Genomic DNA, 19054 nt, shown 5'->3' on the forward strand with positions numbered 1-19054 from the left:
ACACTGTCAAGGCTAATTTCGTTACAAAAACGGAGGTGTTAAAGAAAGTCTCACGAATTTAGTAATTAAAGACTGATTTCACGTGCAACGTTTCCAAGAAGTACGATTTTCATATCGGTGTTGACATACGTACCTATCGTTCGATTCATCCGACATAAAAGGAAGTAGGCAGTGATTTTGCGTGTGTATGAAAAATAAATTCTACTTACACGTGCATAACGAAAGGAAAATGTCTCTGATAAACAGATTTATGATCATTATTAAACGGAAACCCCAATACAATAATTTGTATCACATGTGTAAATACTCAACGAGCTTTAACGAAAAGCAGAATGATGCTAATGATTCGATTACGAAGTCAGTATTCATATCGCAAGCCACAGATGTGTTCACCAATTTAGCGTTAGAACATTGGCTCTATAACAACTATAATTTTACGAATCACCACGTATTACTCCTATGGCGTAACGACCCGTGTGTCGTAATAGGACGACATCAAAATCCATGGATTGAGCACAATACTCAACTGGCCGAAAAACGCGGTATAGTTCTGGCCCGACGTAACAGTGGTGGTGGTACTGTCTATCATGATCATGGTAATTTGAATTTGTCCTTCTTCACGCCACGGGAACGGTATAATCGAAGATACAATCTGGACATCATTACCAGAGCTTTGTATCGAGAATGGGGTGTAGAAGCCGAGGTTAATAAACGCGAGGACATCGTTGTCGAAGAGAAGTACAAAGTATCCTTTCATGTAATGTATTAAAAATACCTACATATATATTTTTTTATTCAGGGTGTTCCAAAATTACATTTTCAATGACTACATTAGTCAGTACTTAATTTGCTGGAACGAAATTAATTGTAAAATAATTATAAAATAATAAATATATATATGAAATAATTGTAAAATTATTGTAAAACTTTAAGGGGCATGTGTATATGTATGTGACGTTTTATATTGCAGAATCCTTAGTTGTATATTCCAAAATTTTAATAGCATGTAACGATTTATTTAAAAATTTATATTCATTTTATAAAAGTGGAATATTTTCGAGAAAAACACTAACAGACTTTTCTTTATTTTGTATGAAGTAACATTAAAAACCCAGTTGGAACAACCTACATAAGAGCAAAGCCTTTGCGCTTTGCAAAAATTTACCTATATATCCTTAACTATTTTAAAACGCAGATATCTGGTACTGCAGCGAAATTAGGACGGCCTAACGCATATCATCACTGCACTCTATTGGTCAATGTAAACAAAACAGCTTTAAGCTTAGCACTCGAGAAGAAAAAGGTAAATTATTTTCAATTATGTCACAAGATAGATATTATTTATAATCACTATTAAAAGATCTATTTCTAATTACTTTCTTCAAAACATAATATGACAGAATTTTTATACTTTTCTCAAATATAATTTTTCTAGTTGCTGAATATAAAAACAGAATTTAATTTTTTTATAATTTTAAATTTCAAAAAATATGTTTATTTGATATTTTTATATGTTTATTTTATTAAAAAAATATGTTTATTTGTATTACAGGATGGTATAGAGACAAATGCTACTGCATCCATACGATCTTCAATAAAAAATTTAATTGATATAAATTCTCATATCCGAATGGATAAACTCATTACTGCAATAGGCTGGGAATATCTTCGTACTAAAGCTCTTGTTCTTGATGATGGTGGACAGGATCTCATTCAGCGTCAAAAAGGATTTCAATATATCAATCCTACCGAGGACTGGTTTCCAGGTATATAAATATTTAAAAAGCATAATTCTCTGTCTAATAGTTTTTAATTATTATTTTCAGGATTGGACAAATTAATAAGCGAATTTCGTTCCTGGGAATGGAATTATGGTAAAACACCGAAATTCACGGTAACACGTGTTGTAGATGTACCTACTGAAGACAACAAAGTCCGTCAATTTAATTTGGCGTTAGAAATACAGAACGGCATCATTGAGGAAATCAAGATGAAGCTGCCAGCTAATTTGGTATCGAAAGATTTTAGTCAAGACGTGAGCGTAATAACTAATCTACGTGGTACGAGATACGATCATGGAGTAATGGAAAATATAATAACCGCGATCGGTTGCAAGACTGTTACGCTAAGTACGAGTCAAAATGTAGATAAAAGTAATATGATTGCCACGCAATGATTAAACCCATCGAACAATAACAATGATTGTACTTAAATTGTCGTTGTGTTCAAAACGAGAACCGAATTATTGTACGATAACTCGCATTATTAGCATAAGCCTGAACTGTATATAGTTTTACTTCTATAATTCTTCTTATATTGTAATATAAATGATAAAAAATGCGCTTTTAGTTATGTAGCTATTGATTTTATATTTTTGCATTGTTGATATATGCACGTATAAGTCGTGTTTGTTCTTATTAATAAATATTGTTAACAAAGATATATATAATATATACGTGTAGTAATTAATGATTAGTTATCGACAATTAATTTACTAAATTTTTCATCCAATTTTCTTTTTTCGTAAATAATTTTACTATTAATCTAATTATTAGTTATTGGTCAATAACGTAATCGTTAATGTACGACGCATAACAACAAACATATACAAAAAATATTTTATGAAAAATGTGTAATATAACAAAAATTGAAGCTTCAATGCTGAATAAATAATGTAGTGATGTGCATTTTTACTTTTCCCTGTCATACTACAACAATAAGTTACCTTCTGAAGTTATGTATACATTTCTCCATATCCGGTACCATTGTTATTTAAATTCGCTACTCTTAGTGGATAAAGGTTAGGTCGTAGCATAACATCACGATATTGAGGTGGCGGGGTATTTGGACAAGATTCTATCAAGCTTCTATCGCTACTTATGAGTCCTTGTAAATACGAATCCAGCAAAGACAATCGTCGGGAGGTTATTAATTCGTCGTTAAATTGTTCGTGATACCTGTATCTCCGGTTACACAAATACATCCTCGACAACCAAATATAAGAAATAAATAATCCACTTGAAATACCAAGTATAAAACCAAGAAGAAGAAACCAATATACTACAGATTTATCTACTGAATCGACAACATGCGTTTGGTTTATCATTTGTTCATATGTTGACAGATTTTTATCCTTCACTGTATTCGATACATTATATTCAGTTACCGATTTAGTTTCATCAAAAAGCATACTCGAATTTGCCAAATGATGATAACTACGTGATTTTGTAGGAAGATTAATCATTTTCTCGAATTTTTTTACATTTATTTTCTTACCGCAAACTTCGTCGAATTCGATGCTCTTAGTATTGAGATATGTTTGTAACTCAAACATAATTTTATTGCAAGACCATGGATTTCTGGAAAGAATGAAAAAATGAAAATTTTGTTTACGTTTTTTGAACAATTCTGACATATCTACACAAGGTAAGATATGTCAATTATTCAAGATGTTGAGAAGTGAATATTATTGATAACAAATAAAATGTAATGAAGTTTTAAGAGTAAAAGTTAAATTCTTATTCGAAACAATTATGTTAATAAAATAATGTGATATACATATATTAATTTTATGTGCTTTGTTCATCGTACCCCTCTAATGATAATTTGTTCAAAATATGCAATGTTTGCACGACAATGGTACTCATCTGAATCATCAAATTATTTGAAAGATCGAGACGACGTACGTGCGTGAGTCCATTGAACGTGTCTGGAGGTAAATGATTAATCTGACATGAATCCAAACTTAGTTCCTGCATCGAAATTTACTTCACCTTATTAAAAATGAAATTTTTATCGAAGATAATAATTTTATCACAGATATACATATGTTAATACCATCAACGAAGAGGATCGTAATTTCGGTACATGCGAATTGAAATTATTTTTCGATAGTATTAAGATTCGTAGATTTCTGTTTCTTTCAAAGACTTCATCTGAAATATCATGGAGTCTATTTTTCGATAGATCCAAGATCGTTAAATTCGTAAGGCCATCGAAAGCATTTAGGCCGATTTCACTGATTGCATTCTCAGAAAGATTAAGGTACTTTAATCTCGTCATTCCAACATCCTAAAATAATGAACAATTTCTCACTTACTATGCGCACAAATTCACAATATTTTAGTGAAATTATTATCAGAATTTGCTTCAATAAAATTTATACTCAGTTGCATATAATTACAAACAAAGAAAAATGATTTTATAAATTCAAACATACCGCTAACTCGAAGCTACTTAAAAGTGATATCACATTATCCGATAAGTCGAGTGCTTGCACGTTCGGTGCACCTGTATGTATACTGTAAAGATGGCGGCCCACACAAGAAGCACGCTCCAAACCATACCAAGTGTCACACACGCAAAACGACGAGCATTGTTGCGTCAAAACTGTCGTCCCGAGAGCGGAGAACATCGAAATAAGTGAAATGGTTAAATAAACGGCGATACTATGGGTCATGGTAATAAAAGTAAACGATAGATTTCACAAAAATTTGTTAAACTTATACCGTAACTAATGATTTTCGAAGTAATAGTACAGCAAATTCACTTCTGATAGAGATTATTGCGTTTTCTTGCGGCTCGTGATTGCCCCGCCAATGTAATCTTATCTTGCAACATGACTGGATGGATATCGTGGATAAATGTGTTAACGATTGAGATACGTCATCGTATCGTCTCAATTTTCTTACCGTTCCCATTATTTTTTTTTTGACAGAAACAATGTGTTTTCTGCAATGAAAAACATATGAGGCAATTTGAAATAAAAAGTAGCTGAATACAATTATTTATTACCCAATGTTTTTCCTTACTACTGAAACGTTTTTTGCGGCATCATGTTGAGAACTATTGGAGCAAACGGAAATTTTATTCCTTAAACGAAGGGTGAAAGAAGAGTACGATGAAAAGTAAGATATTATTTATCAGGCATTATTCATCATTTTGTATTACATATTTTAATCTAACTGATACGTTCATAGGCAGAAACAACGGCGTATCAGAAATGGATGGTAATCAGTAAAAGAAATATTCATATCATATGGTCCTTCAAATTTTGAGCTTGTTATAAATTTATTGTTAGGAATAACAAAAATAATTGTCTAACATTTCTTGTTATTAAAATGATAACTTCAATAAGTTTCTTCAAATTGATATTCGCAATGTAGCCAATTCAGTGATTAAAACGCAGATTTTATTGTCTACACCGTAGAACACTCTCCTGTGAAAACATATGGAATTCATGCATGTATTTAAATAAGATATCAAAATTGAATAACTTTTTGCTTTAATAAGGATGTAAGTTTGATGTATGTATGTTTATTAATAGACATATCTGAGTATGAATAAAAAAATAATAACGATGAAACCAAGCAATGTCAAATAATAAGATTACCGCGTTTTTAGAAAGATAAAATTCCTCAGTCTGAAACATACTTGAAAACACAATTAAAATGTGATTTAGTTTTTCTTATAGAATTGCTTTCTCATGATCGATACAGTGAAAGCGTACTGTAAACTACTTGTTGTACCTTTTTATTTTCATTTACTGATTCTTGAAAACCGATAAAAACCTTCCGTAAAAATTCCGTGCGCCTTCTTTCATTCGAAATTCCCCGTGTGGAGAGCGTTTCCATGTGAACGCCAAAACGTGGATAGCGTTAAAGAGGTGCATTAATATAATACAAGGATGACTAAGTCTCCATTACATTGACAGCGAGAAATAACATTACAGCGCATATACATGGCGAACATAATCGCGCTCCTTTATGCGATGAAAAGAATGGCAGCCGATGACAATTAACATGTTACTCACTAGCCCTTGGCACCTCTTCGAAGTTAAACGAGGGGTAGCATTCAGTGAGCTAACAGTGTAGCGTTTATTGCGCAACATCCACGGAAATAAATCTAGGATAGGCTGCTGAGAACGCGTGGACCGCTGCCTTCTATTCGGCCTTACCATCCCTCCCCACTGCCCCGTGCATCTTCCGGCCATTTTCATTGCTCGTCCTCCATGCCGCCATGACAAGCATACGGTATGGCACTGCAGCTGCCTCACCTTTACCGACCACGACGCATTTATCGGCGTTATTACGTTTTTACCTGAAGTCGACTTTTCATCGATGTACCTACGACTCTATGCTACTCAAAATCACTCGGAATGGACTAAAAATCACGGTCATCTACCGGTTTGCGAAAGCTACTACGAATTGGCCAACAAAATATATCGCTGCTCTGACAGACTATCCACTCCACTGTGTTTCGTCACTAGCGCCCTCAGCTGACACGAAGTACTAATTTGACATTGTTACGATTAAATATTGAATATACAACAATTTTGCATCACAAGGCAGGATATCGTATAAGAAACAGAGAAATAATTGTAAAATATTGAACTTTTTATCGGATCGAAATTACATGTTTTTAATTAGTTTTATATATTTGATAGGAAGGACGAATTTGTTCTTTAAATAAAAAATATAAAGTATACACTGTTTCCGGTGCAGTGACAAGCTTTGCAAATAACTTTGTAGGTGAGGTTCTCTGTGACACATTCCCTGACGCTCGACTGCCATGCGAAAGATATTTCACTCAATGTGTGTCGTCACCGACCTTCTCAGCTGACGTAAAATGGCCGCCTTCCACTGACAGCTGAACCATAAACATAGTTTTTCTCTGTTAAAACAATATTTATTGCGATAAAACGCATAACTCCCCTTTTTCTACAGACATTACTTTACTAAAAAGTAAAAATCTTGAGAAAATTCAAGGTATTTCATTAAAAAGATGTTACAGTATGGTATACGAGCGGCAGTAGGAGTATCTTACGAAGAGAGGCTTCTTTGACGCGGGCTTTGTACCTATCAGTAGACTGATCACTCGCTCCGATTTCGTCACAGGCGTTCTCAGCTGATGACAAAATGACTGCTTTGTGTATTTAAGTACCAGCTGATTACAAAACTGTCGTTTATAAAACCTATGCAGAATCGATATTTCCATGAATACTTTTAGGTTAATTTGACAAAGTAAGTCGATGGTGTGCAAGATTTCATATGAGCCTGTATGTAATCGACGTACTTTGCGCATAGAAAAGAGGGACGCCAGAAGGGACGCCGAGTACAGGCGTACGAAAAGAGGAGAGGGCTGAGAAAGTGGAAGGTCTTGATGAGCAAAATGCTTTGGCTAGGGTTCTAGTCTGCGATTTTTTCCCGTTCTTCTCGTTGTCCGGGCGGACGGCCAATGAGAGTAAGTAGGTCAGCGAGCGCGACCAATCGGTGCTCGAGGCCGAATCACGTGGGTTTGTTGTTATCTATCAGCTGTTTTTCCCGGGCGGGCGGGCGGCCGGCCGGCGCAGTGAAAGCCGCTTGGTAGTCTGTCCTCAGTCCCTCGGTCGCTCAGCTGTGCGTCACATGTCGGGTACCGCGAGTCCTACTCCTGCCCGTATACCATTGAATCGTGTACCGCTTGCTCGTTCAAGTTACCGTTCAGCGCCGGATTTCTACTCACCGGCAAGCGTCAGTCATATATTATGCTATCTACCGCGTGCACTCCAAAGTATTATCACAAATCGATCACGAAGTGCCTCGAACATGCGGACGGCGTGACGAATACAGGCAACGGTGCACGCCGTTTTGTTGATACGTTGAGTTCTGTGTTCAGGCCGCGAAGGCCACCGCGTCCTTCCTCGGTTTAGGATCGCATTTGCTATCGCGATTGCAATTTCACGCAAAACTGCCCAATCTGTCCTCGGCGAGTTATCACGGAACGATGACCTAAAGCAACGTGTCGCAGTACGGAGTTTCGGAGACGTAGGAAGAAAGAAAGGAAAAAAAAAGAGTTGAAGCTACACACGACGAGTAAAACTGGTGTTCTAGTTTCCGGGAGTGTTTTTCCAAATATTCATTCGAATCATAGACATAATATATCAATCGTGTTTCGATCATCTCTTATGGAAAGTGTCGAACTGTTGAGTCGCGCGTGACATTATTTCTTCTCTAGTGTGATCCAAATTTGTTTCCGGTTCGTGTGCTGCATCTACGTACGTTTTTTAACGTTTGAGTTTCGCGGACGGTAGTCGAAGAGTGAGTCTTTAACCGCGGTGCAAATGATCTATACGAGAGGCGAATTCGCGCGAGATACTTTCGAGAACGATTCGATATATGGTATTTTGTTGTGAAGTATATCGGTGTGTTAGAATCCTCGTCGAACGTTTCAATCGATTTATCGAAGTGATCGAAACGAGAGCAGAGATCGTTTAACCATAGATAATCACGAATAATGTCGACGGGCAAGAGGCTGGCGAAACGTAGCATAATCGGCACCAGAGTGTGTGCTCCCGGCGAGGACGGGAAATACTACAGTGGCGTCATTCACGCCGTAAAAACGCCGGCGTCAGCCGCGTCCGAGTCAGGCCTCAGCATTACACCGAAGACTCGCTACTCCGTGCGCTTCGATTCCGTTCCCGGCGGCCGTCCGCCAAGTCCCAGCACCGAATACTCTGATCGCGATTTGATCGGGCCTGGTTTCGGCTCTGTCACCAGCGCGCATCTCGTGCCCGGCCAGAAGGTCTATCTTACGTACAACGGACGGGAAATTCACGCAGAGGTCACGCAACATCGCGAGCACCTCGACGAAGTAGACGTGATAATTGTACCGAACGGCCAAGAGGTGAGTAAGTTTGGCAATACCCATTTTGTTCTACTTTCTCTTATCTCTTCTGTTTAATTTTGCGTACTTCGGGTAAATAGTACATCTTTCCAGAGTTTTCAAAACCCGTATTGGCGTAACTCTCGGATGGCGGATGTGACGCTAGTTACTTTTAAGTTCGCCTTCTTGTAATCTCTGACGATAAGTTTATTGGGTACTTTATTTATTTTGAAGTGACAATAATTTGGTAAATTTTATTTTCGAATGATCGAATTAAGCAATTTTATATTTCTAGATCAAATTTCTAATTATCAGATTTCTATTACTATCTGCCAAATTTTATGTTCAATATGAAATTGATTCAATGAGAATTGATATTGGAAAGGGAGGAATAGATCAAAGTTTCGCTCTTATTTACATGTATGTACAGTACATTCCTTTCTCATTCTCGGTAGCGCTGTGTATTGCTGTATATCACATACTCATATATTACAAACATATATACGCTGTATATACATACGTTTAAAGAAAAAACGCACAAAACATTGGCGGGGCATGTTAGGCATAACGAGGTTTGATACGTCATCCGTACCGCCGCCGGGTCTCGTTGCATCGGAGCACAGGTTAGCGCGCATCAAACTCGGCGAGCGCGCATGCGCATAGCCAGGCTGTTCCGGCGAACGCGATGTTCGCGATGTTTTCAGAGAGCAAGAAAAACGTATTCTCGCGCGCGATAACACGCCATCGACAGTACCGATGACATACTATGACGAATTGCCGCGATGTTGCGTTTATTCTTAAGATACAGACGATAGATCGTTGACAGCTGCGCGAAATCAATCCAAAGGTAAGAGAGGAAAGACGGAATGGCACGTGACGATGTGACAGCCGGCTGTTACCGGGTGGGTGTGTGCGTGCGTGCCGTTAATCAGAAAATTTAATTTTCGTGACCTCGTTCCGCGTGCAGACTGTACAGTGGCTCTCCTATTTACGCGACGCGCATGAGCAGGGTCACTTCACTCCCCTTGTCCCCGTACGGGATAGACACAGGTTTAGAAGAGGCAAACACGTTACCTCTATCTGGACACGAATGCCGCGTTGTGAAGCATAACTGCCACGCACAATGGAATTAGTTTCTCCGATTGTCGTCGATCTAGCGGATCGGCGATCGAGAATATTCGAGAGTAAAACAATGTCTGATCGTAAATGGGTAGGGGAACCGATGGAAGGGGAGTATAATTTCCAGCGAACGAATAACAGGTTAACGAATGGGTTAACAGAAGGAAATGCCTGTGTCTCGAGGCGCATCCGCCGCCCGATATTGGAGTCACACGATACACGAGACCGATGCCAGTCCGTCGATTTTCGACACGCCTTTCTCGAGTTACGGCCAGATAGAATCCGCGAAGTGGCCGCGCGCACGCGCGGCTGCGCACACGCGCGTATACTCGCGTATACAGTTGCCGAGAGCCGCAAGAGTTTTTTGCAGATTCGTAGAAAAGCGTAGCGAGCGCAACGTAATAAATACCCCATAAAACGAGGGATAGCGCTATTACGGTCGGTCAGGCGTGGCAGAGAAGTATACGCAGCCTCGATACCGCTACGTGGGCGCGGTTAGATTCGTAATGAGAGGCACTGGCGTTCTCTAGCTTGCTTGTCCGTATAGCGAGGCTCTTTCGCGCGTATGTATGTATGTACGTAGATGCGGGAGAGGTCGGTTTTATGCGCGAAGCCAGTACGGTAGTACTGGCCCGTGCACCGGCTACCGGTGACCCCACGTGGAACGCATTAGCGCAATATCTTTCTACCTCCGTTAGGTAGCTCAGGCGTGACCACCGTTTCATTTCGTGGAAACTTTGCTGCGCGGTCGTGAGCGCTCATGCTCCACTCGGGGGAAAAAATAAACCGGATCTGGTCAGACCGAAGTGTCCGGTTCCGATATTTTTGCGCCCCGCAATATGTAGTTATGTCTGTTTTGCACGAGTTCACCGGAAAATCGACCTGCCTTACTGCGGTGGCAAATGGTCAAATTGTCGCGTTTTTATCTAACAACGATGTCACGTAGGCTAAAGACACGTTTCCAGTAGATGTTTAGAATGAAAGACTGACACTTAAAATTCTTCGAGGAATAGTTGGTTTTTATTTGTCAAATTTGTATACATTTAAGGGTATGTGTATTATGATAGAGAATTCATAAACAAAATTACGTTAGAAAATTTTATATTTCGGTTTGGGTACTAAATGATAATTTTATTGTACTATAGCTTATTTATGTAATTAATTAATTTTGATTAAATTGGTAATTTATTAAATCAAAATTTTTAAAATTTACATATCCCTTGGTGGTTTCGTACAAAAAAATTCTGACAATGGAAAATATGAAGCGGGTAGCTCTTAAATAAGGGGAGACTCATTATAGGGTTAAATATAGATAACCTTTCAACACACGTTTATTTTTATTTGAAGCACATACATATACGGTAATTATTACTACGTTCAAGAGAGAACTGAAGTTTAAAAAAAGGGAACTTTTTCCTATGGTAATACTCCTTAACATCAACGAAAGCATAAATTCTGAATGAAAATCGTTCAGGTCTTGGTTTCAACGAACACATTATCGCCGGCATGTGATAGTAGTAAACTTCAGAGATTCATCTTAATCTTCGCGATCGCAATTATGATTATTTTTAATCATCGTATCCGTGATGAGATATACGTAACAGAGCGTGTTTTTCGTGTTCCTGTCTTCCTTAATTCACTGTGATCATCTGTAATCTTTAATCGCCGTAATTAATCCACCGATGTAGTACTCTGACGTAAGTACTTCCCCGCGTCGTTACCTGTTTATACATGTAACACATAAGCGAGCGTACATGGCTGACTTTTAGTGACGTCGAAGTATTTACCGAACCGTGAATCGGTAAATACTGGACGGCGTTTATCTGTTAGCGCAAGCACGCGTAAGTGGTAATTTTAAAGCTTCCGTGCGTTCTGCCGACTATCGTGTACCTTTGCTTTAGCAAACATCTTGCATATGCAGTTTCGTAACATCCACTTCGCGATTCGACACCTCGACCTGCCTTCTGTTAGCCCTGACAATATGTCAATAGCCATGGCGCTCGACCGTCAACTTCGTTGCAGTCCCTATTTTTTCAAAGTATTGTCCATGGCTGTACTCACTATTCACTTAAAGAACTATAAGGAATTCTAAAATTTAACAATTGATTTGATCATTAATTAGAAATTTTCATTCCTTAAGAAATATTAGATTTTACCATCGTTTACAATTTCATAGAAAGAGGAAGAAATTAGCGTAGTGTGACATTTATCGGAATATTTATAAGGCTTTATTTGCTCAGAGTTGTACTACTACAAATAATCGGCAATTAATTAAACATGTATCTTATGTGTTTAACTAAATGCTTCCTAGAATTTACATGCTGTGAATCCCTAAAAGTATCAACTTAGAAGGTAATTTAGTTTTTATACCAAGTTTTATTATATTTTCAGTAAACATGTATATATACAAATAAAAATCCACCTCAAAGGTAGTGTTCATATTTTGAACATTATTCTAGCACATCTTTCTCTATCTGGATTCCAAGTACCCTACCAAACCGACATGATCGCGCAATAAAATCACCTCTTTACAAATCCTTGCAGCTATTTCGTTGTATCTCTTATCGCGGTCACAATCGTCAAACTCGCTTACTCTTCTGTCAAATTGTCCAACATAATCACTCCTCAATCAACATGACAAAACAACTGTAACCGATAAAAGTTGAGAATCACTGACGCGTGCATTTCACTGCGACGAAAAGATAGCACAACATTGGATACGTGGTAATGCGTTCCACTGCGGGAGTGCGTTTCGCCGTTAACGGTGTGATCCATCGGGTCTATCTACGGTCACCACGGAAATATCCGACCTGCGGGGCGCATTCGAAATAATGGTCGCGTTTAACGGTGTCACTGGTCACCGGCACAGGCGTGAGACGATTGAGTAAGAGATGGCCAGTGTGTGCGCGCACTTCGTGCGTGGATCCAAAGATAGATATCCCGGCACAGGCTTACCAAACCTAACTGGCCCGACTCTATATACATACATACATAGAGGCGCATCCGCAACAACCGTTCGCGATGTAAACAAATGTCAGTATGCGTACAGGCTTGTCTAGCAGTCTGACGTAGTCACGCGGGTGTTTTCTTCATTCCACGCGATCGTTCGTGCTATCTTGTAGCCACTAACCCTTTTGGAAATACGCATGTTAGTTTCGATGCATTCTTGCTTTCCTTCTCTTATATTCGTTTACCAATCGCTGTGTGCGCTGGGGAATCCAGAACGTTTTAATTTTTCTGCCATACAGAAGAAACGTCCGTCCAACAGCTGCCGACAGCTCGATGAGATCCGAGCTTATAATTCATTGCTCTAGTTGCTCGGGCCACGCTCAGCAGCAGGTGGTCAATCTCTCTCGATCTCTCTAACCTCGCCTCTTTTCGTCGCGTGCTCGTTCGATTCGAGGTTACGAACTCGACCAAGGGAAACTGATCGTAAAGGGAGTTTGATTGAGTATATAGTATTTTTATCAGCCACGTTTCGAATATCCTGGTTGTTTACAGTTTAGTCGAGAGAGGTTCTGCACGTTCGATTAAGATCTACATACATAAAGCTGGTCTCAAACATAAATTGTACATTTTTTTAAATTGTTTATAAAAATAGCTTGCCGAGTGTGAAGTAGTTGGAATTAAGTGTCAAACACTATTTAGACTGAAAAACTATAGTCGTTAGATTTAAGAATAAAGTTAAGTTCCACATAATCGATATCAGAATATGAAGTTAAGTTCTTCAAGATTCTCAAAGATCTTGTTGCATAGTTTTAAAAGTATGTTGGAAACAAAAGTATGTTTAAAATAAACAAGTGGGGCGTAAAAGAAAGGTTCCATGGGATATATAATAATGGTAAAATTGTATCTTCTTGTTTCACGGGCTGATTTTCTTCGTGTATTTTTAATTTGCTAAACGTCGCGCACTGGTGCGGCGCGGCGTGCCGGCTTGAGCTGCCGCGCAGTCGCACAATCGCAGTATGGGCTATTTAAAATAGTATTCGAACAGACCGGAATGTAAAGTGCACAGTGCGTGCTCTGTTGCACGGGATTATGTCATACGTGCTTGTACCACTTTGCCGGTAAATAGGTTACGCAAGATGGATCACGGATGGCCACTCTACATAAGTATTAACTTATAGTCATAGGCCGGCCGGCTGGCCTCCGTCGCTGTAGCTGTCCATAGATCCTATTCGGCAGTTGGAAACTAGAAACGATACATACTGCATTATAACTTTGCAATCGTAGCAGAATTATACGTGATATAAATTAATTTTATAATTCTTCTCATAAAAATTATTTTTAAATGAAAAAAATTAATCTTAAGGTTCGGTAGAATACAGAATTTACAATAGAAATCATTAGTTTGATAATTGTAGATTTTAAAGTACTCGCTTCTCCGTTTTAGATTCTTTATCTTAATTTATATAACTCTTTTGGGATCTTCTTGCCTCGTATTTATTACCGAGTGCAGAATAACAGTCGATCTTAGGAAAGGTTGGCACGGAAAACGAACATCTGTTTAACATCGTTTCACCAGCGAAAATCGAATATGCATAAGAGCGCTAAAATGCAGATCAGTATCGAAACTAGGATTAAAATCGATGCTGTTAGCCGTTACGTGGACTGAATAGTTAAGAATCTAGCATTAAGTGGAAAGAAAAAAAGAAAAAAGAAAAATTCCATTCTCTTTTTACGAACGTTGAATTCCCTTTCCACAAAAAAACACAGCGAAACCAAAGTTATGTCATAATTTCGGACGAGGTAGCGATCGGCGTTTACCTTTCTCTTTGTAAAGAGTGGTGCGAACTTGATTTCGGGTTTGGAAACAACATGGCGGTTAGTTGCGCCGATCGACCGTTGGAGGCACTGTATCCTAGTCGATCGCTTGTAAAGTCGGTCATAGAGTTTACAATGCAACGCCTTCTCTCTGTCCGGCGCGTACTATACAAATCTCTTTCTACTTGCTTTCCCCCTCCCTCTTACGCTCCTTCTGATTTGGTTTACGGCGATTGCGACTGTGTCGCAATCATTAGCACGTCTGAGTACAATTACCTTGGATATTAGAACAACTCTATGCCACCCGGTGCAATACTTATGCATCGCGTACGATCGCTCGCAAGGTTCCCCTCGAAATGGGCGCGTAGTACGCGCGAGACGTGTCGACTTTTAATAAGTTGCACACGCCGACGTGACGGTATGGAATTGCAAAATAGAACGCGCGTGCCGGTATGATTACCCGGAATCATGGTTCTTCAATACCATCGGAGTAATCGTTGCTACTTTGCCCACGCTCCTCGATATGCGCCGATACTCTCTACTGTTATTTAAACAGCGTATTGGCCGTGAACGAAATTTCATTGTCCGCGTGAAAGTAAATCAGCATGCCGCTTGAAATCCGTGCCAAACAGCCGTCCTTGATTTTCGAATCCGACACTCGCAGTTATTTGGATGGATAACATTTTAATTGTTGTGGTAAAAGTTGACGTTTCAGATGCATCTGGAATTTTTTCTCTTTAGGTACTTGGAACGATTGTTTGCTTGTTATGAAATTGACACGAAGTGCGAAATCAGCTGATCGTAGGCATAACGCGTGTAAGTTTATGCGTCTTCGCTCCCACCTGATAATATTGGCCGTAAACGAGCTGCACTGACGTAACAATGCAGCACGCGTCGTAAATTATGATCGATAATGCAACCTTGCACACGCCGAGCTAATATATGGTTGAATATGCATCACCCAAGAGACTTTCTAACAGTTTCTGTCAATAGTACCGCGTAAGAAGAGCACTATGCGTGGTATAACACAATGTAGATCGTCGCAAAGTAGTATTTACCTTTATTATCTAATCCTTTTAATCCGTTATTTTAAACTAAGCAATAGACACCTATGTACGAATCGAATAAACATTAAATTATCCTGATTCTAATTTGAATTCTAATTTGATTCTTAAAGAACAAATTCAAATAATAGAATATAATATCATCTGAATTTGTATAGCGGATTTTCGTCATCATCGAGAAGTGTGAAATTGCATGCTACGATAGTGCTGGCCCTGGCGAGCGAATGGCCAGGGCACGAAAAGTTGATGCGCGTGCCATACTGCATAGGACGCACGAGGACGCGAGGAAAAGTGGCGCGTATCTGCTGCACAGAGAGAAAAGCGAGGTCGGGCCTTTCTCAGAGAAGTAGGTCGAGAAGGTACCGATCGTGCACACGAACGCGTGCTGCGTTCCACGCGCGCGAGATTCACAGGAAAGGTATCGTGTTCTGTTCGTCCCTGTGGCAAACGCGCGTGCAATACATACATCCCGTTGGCTCTCACGAATGCGATGGTATATTGGGAAAACGGGAGGAAGAGTTCTCCCGCATAAAGGCGTCGATTGACGGTGCTCGTTACGCCGTTCTTATTTTTTGCTACTTTATGACTTTCCAGTATACCGCGCTCCCATCTATGTGGCAAGAGATAGGTGGTCTTTCGTATCACCGATTCCATTTCATACACTACCAAATACCTTATAGAATATGGGGACTCGGATGATTTAACGAGACAGCTGAATAAGTCACTCCTACGACCAAGATAAGGCGTGTTCAATTATTTACAGGATGGAGATAAAATAGGTAATTATTAGTTGGATGATCTGACCACTGATTGAATAATCAATACAAACATACTAATTACGCCCTTCTGTTGTAAAATAAGGCGTTCGCGTGTGGGTATCTATAGAGGTTTCGAAACACGATCTACCATCGGATATCGTTTTCCATCAATTGGGAAAGATTTCTTGATTAAACTATTCCATCGATTTCCAAGTGAGAACCAATTGTAAAAGATAGAGACCACCTATTTTTTCGAATTCTCGATCCTCTCAACCACATAGTCACTTACGGTTCGCTATGATTCTGCGTATTGATGTGCGCGCACGCCAGATGAAAAGTCAGGTGGCGATGGCGGGCCGGTCGGCCACCGGTTTTGGTGGAGGGAGACTAAAAATGAAAACAAACTTTCGCTACGTAGAACAAGAAGCTCGGAACGTGTTCGCGTTCACGCGGTGCTGGTTAAGGCGCGTGTAAAGAGACGGAACAAGGAGGTAGCAGTGGAGTCGTAGGAGGGCAGAACGCATGGTGAAACGGGGGGATAGGTTTAAAAGGGGGCCAGGAGAGGGGCGAAAGGCGGCCACATACTCTCCGTGTAACAGAAGAGACGAGCGTGTGCCAGCGTACATTTTACGCAACGTCGCCTGTGATATAACGAGCGCGCGCACGCCGTGTATAAAGTGAAGCCCGGCCGGCGAGCAGAGAGCGATATAGTAGTCGCGTTTCTTCACACCGTACTACGCGCACATGCGTCGAAAAGGTTTGCGCCAGAGAGCAGGATCGGCGTGGCGCGTCGTGCGCCGCCATTGGGCAGCGTTTACCCGGTTTTGCTGGACCCGGTTGAACACAATGACCTAAATGATATCGCGAACCGGGTCGCAGCCTAGATACCGCCGCGGGCCGGCCTTTTCCCGCCCGCCTCGACACAGTCGACAAACGTAGTAGTATCTCTCGCTCGTGCTACGACCGGCAGCCCCAGATTTTCACTTTCGCGCGGGTGAACGTTGACACTCTCGCCTTTCGATAACGCGCCACGAACTGGATCGAGTACTCTCTTATGCATATATGTACGTGGGCATGCGAATAGGTTTTGTACATGCATATATACGTGGATGTCTGTGAGTTTAGGTTTGTGTGGTCGTTTCGATGAACAACGACATATATAACGGCATAGTCGATGAATGAGTAAGCTCTGGTTGAACGATAAACTTTCTTTGTTTGATATTTTTTATCCGAGGTGAAGAGGGATAGAGCCAGGCTTTAGGTAGTTGAGTGGATAGTAATCATATATCGGTTTTGTTACATTTTTAATAGGGCTTATCTGGTGCGATTGCAAAAATTAACTTAAGATTTGTATTTGTTTAGGTCAGAGATTTTGGATATTGCAAAAATCAAAGTTTCGTAATTCTGATTTCCTTCAACAATAAGATATTAGTTGCGTTACTTTTCTTGCGAGTATTAATAACATACTTTTATTTTAAGATTAAGCGAAACTATACAACTTAAAAAACTAGGATTAAATACACGAAGCAAAACTAGAATTTAGATTAAGCATCTATATATAATGCCACGTTATATTTGAAGTTACATATTCATATATCAATATATTTTTAATATTTTGGTTTAGAAGCAAACACAATTTCAATTTTAGAGGTTTAATTATTTACATCTCTTTAAAGCACCTGTTAAGCATCTGTTATACGAAGAAAATAGTTTCCACGTATTGAAGTTCGTAATTCACCATGAACTCTTCATCTGACGATTAATTTAATACGATTCTACTACGGTTAGAAGAGACAATTTAGCTCGGGATTTCCGAATTGCCGTCGTTGCAATAGCTACGATGACTCGAAGGTAAACCCAGGCGGTCATTAGTCTATTCGCAGTCATTATAAATCGTGTCTAGCCGCGATTCTACGGGTAAGCGAGCAAAACACTTTTCTTCGTTTGCTTTTCCACGTGAACGCCGTTACACCACGACTGCACGGATTACCGTTATCGCCGTTGCGTGACCTGCTTTTTGGTACATGCCTTCCTTCAACGGGGAACACTAAAAGAGAAGAAAGACGGAAATACCGAAGCCATCACAAATTATAATCATCGAAATACAGTTGTTACATTGAGTATTTTACTCTAAATTTGTAGAAATGTTGTGCAGTTTTGTTTGGTCTTGAAGTCTTTACAGATTCAGAGTATACCGAAAATTGTTTGCAATTTAGGGAAATAGATATTGCTTATTCACAACGTATACGTTGTGTAACTTATACATATATTCATATTGCAACTATTCGGAAAACATTTAATTTCTCCTATTATCCCAAAATAAATAGTACTTCAATAATGGAACTCGCATAGTGATCCACTTAGAAAGGAAAATATTTATTATAAAGTGTTCCACTTTAAAAAAAGATTAATTTCTCCAATTAGGCCAAAAAGAAAGTTCGTTCCCCGAAACCGTCCGTGTCTCTTGTCTCAGCTTTCGTATCCGAGACCGTGAAGCAGAAAGAACGTTTTCTTCTCGAGCATGTCATCGGATATGGTTCTCTGTTCAGTTTTACGAATTTACACGATGATCGTGACACAGTTGATAAATTTAAGGTCGGTATCGCAGTGCAGTCCTTCGTTTCCAAGTTCGTAAAATTCGAACAAAAGCCGTGGCGTCAATTTCCACGGGCGGCCGTGACGTTATGCGTGCACAATGACGCATGA

The 19054-nt window shown here is 39.5% G+C and overlaps 3 protein-coding genes and 1 long non-coding RNA gene across 14 annotated transcripts in view; 2 read left to right on the forward strand and 2 right to left on the reverse strand.

The window, feature by feature from the left end:
• Positions 1 to 174: 174 nt before the first annotated feature.
• LOC122565914 (lipoyltransferase 1, mitochondrial) lies at positions 175 to 2687 on the forward strand. 2 transcript variants are annotated; one of them, XM_043722443.1, is made up of 4 exons: positions 175 to 757; positions 1196 to 1303; positions 1553 to 1766; positions 1827 to 2687. In XM_043722443.1, exons 1-4 carry the CDS (start codon positions 188 to 190, stop codon positions 2174 to 2176), a joined length of 1242 nt encoding a protein of 413 aa, XP_043578378.1. In that variant the 5' UTR covers positions 175 to 187; the 3' UTR covers positions 2177 to 2687. The 2 variants fall into 2 exon arrangements, with proteins under 2 accessions (XP_043578378.1, XP_043578379.1); XM_043722444.1 differs by having other exon boundaries at positions 175 to 745.
• A 41-nt stretch (positions 2688 to 2728) lies between these two features.
• Positions 2729 to 6586, reverse strand: LOC122565913 (leucine-rich repeat transmembrane protein FLRT3-like). Of its 9 annotated transcripts, XM_043722436.1 has the most exons (7): positions 5529 to 6586; positions 5393 to 5432; positions 4795 to 5218; positions 4220 to 4731; positions 3838 to 4071; positions 3592 to 3752; positions 2729 to 3359 (listed from the first exon to the last, which is right to left on the reverse strand). In XM_043722436.1, exons 4-7 carry the CDS (start codon positions 4457 to 4459, stop codon positions 2735 to 2737), a joined length of 1260 nt encoding a protein of 419 aa, XP_043578371.1. In that variant the 5' UTR covers positions 4460 to 4731; positions 4795 to 5218; positions 5393 to 5432; positions 5529 to 6586; the 3' UTR covers positions 2729 to 2734. The 9 variants fall into 9 exon arrangements, with proteins under 9 accessions (XP_043578371.1, XP_043578377.1, XP_043578374.1 ...); XM_043722442.1 differs by lacking the exon at positions 5393 to 5432 and having other exon boundaries at positions 4812 to 4845; positions 5813 to 6586; XM_043722439.1 differs by lacking the exon at positions 5393 to 5432 and having other exon boundaries at positions 4795 to 4845; positions 5813 to 6586.
• Positions 6587 to 7362: 776 nt separating this feature from the next.
• The window catches only part of LOC122565911 (zinc finger protein 395), a 94271-nt gene continuing 82579 nt past the window's right edge, over positions 7363 to 19054 (forward strand). Inside the window, exon 1 of the mRNA XM_043722429.1 lies at positions 7363 to 8664. Within this exon, the coding sequence (XP_043578364.1) occupies positions 8275 to 8664 (390 nt within the window). The 5' untranslated portion in view covers positions 7363 to 8274. The remainder of the gene's footprint in view (positions 8665 to 19054) is intronic.
• Positions 10788 to 17059, reverse strand: LOC122565917. Of its 2 annotated transcripts, none has more exons than XR_006316320.1 (3): positions 14530 to 17059; positions 11919 to 13954; positions 10788 to 11850 (listed from the first exon to the last, which is right to left on the reverse strand). It is a non-coding gene; the product is annotated as an uncharacterized LOC122565917 (long non-coding RNA). The 2 variants fall into 2 exon arrangements; XR_006316321.1 differs by having other exon boundaries at positions 10789 to 11483; positions 11653 to 13954.

This window comes from Bombus pyrosoma, linkage group LG3 (genome assembly GCF_014825855.1).
Source record: "Bombus pyrosoma isolate SC7728 linkage group LG3, ASM1482585v1, whole genome shotgun sequence".
Taxonomy (NCBI): Eukaryota; Metazoa; Arthropoda; class Insecta; order Hymenoptera; family Apidae; genus Bombus; species Bombus pyrosoma.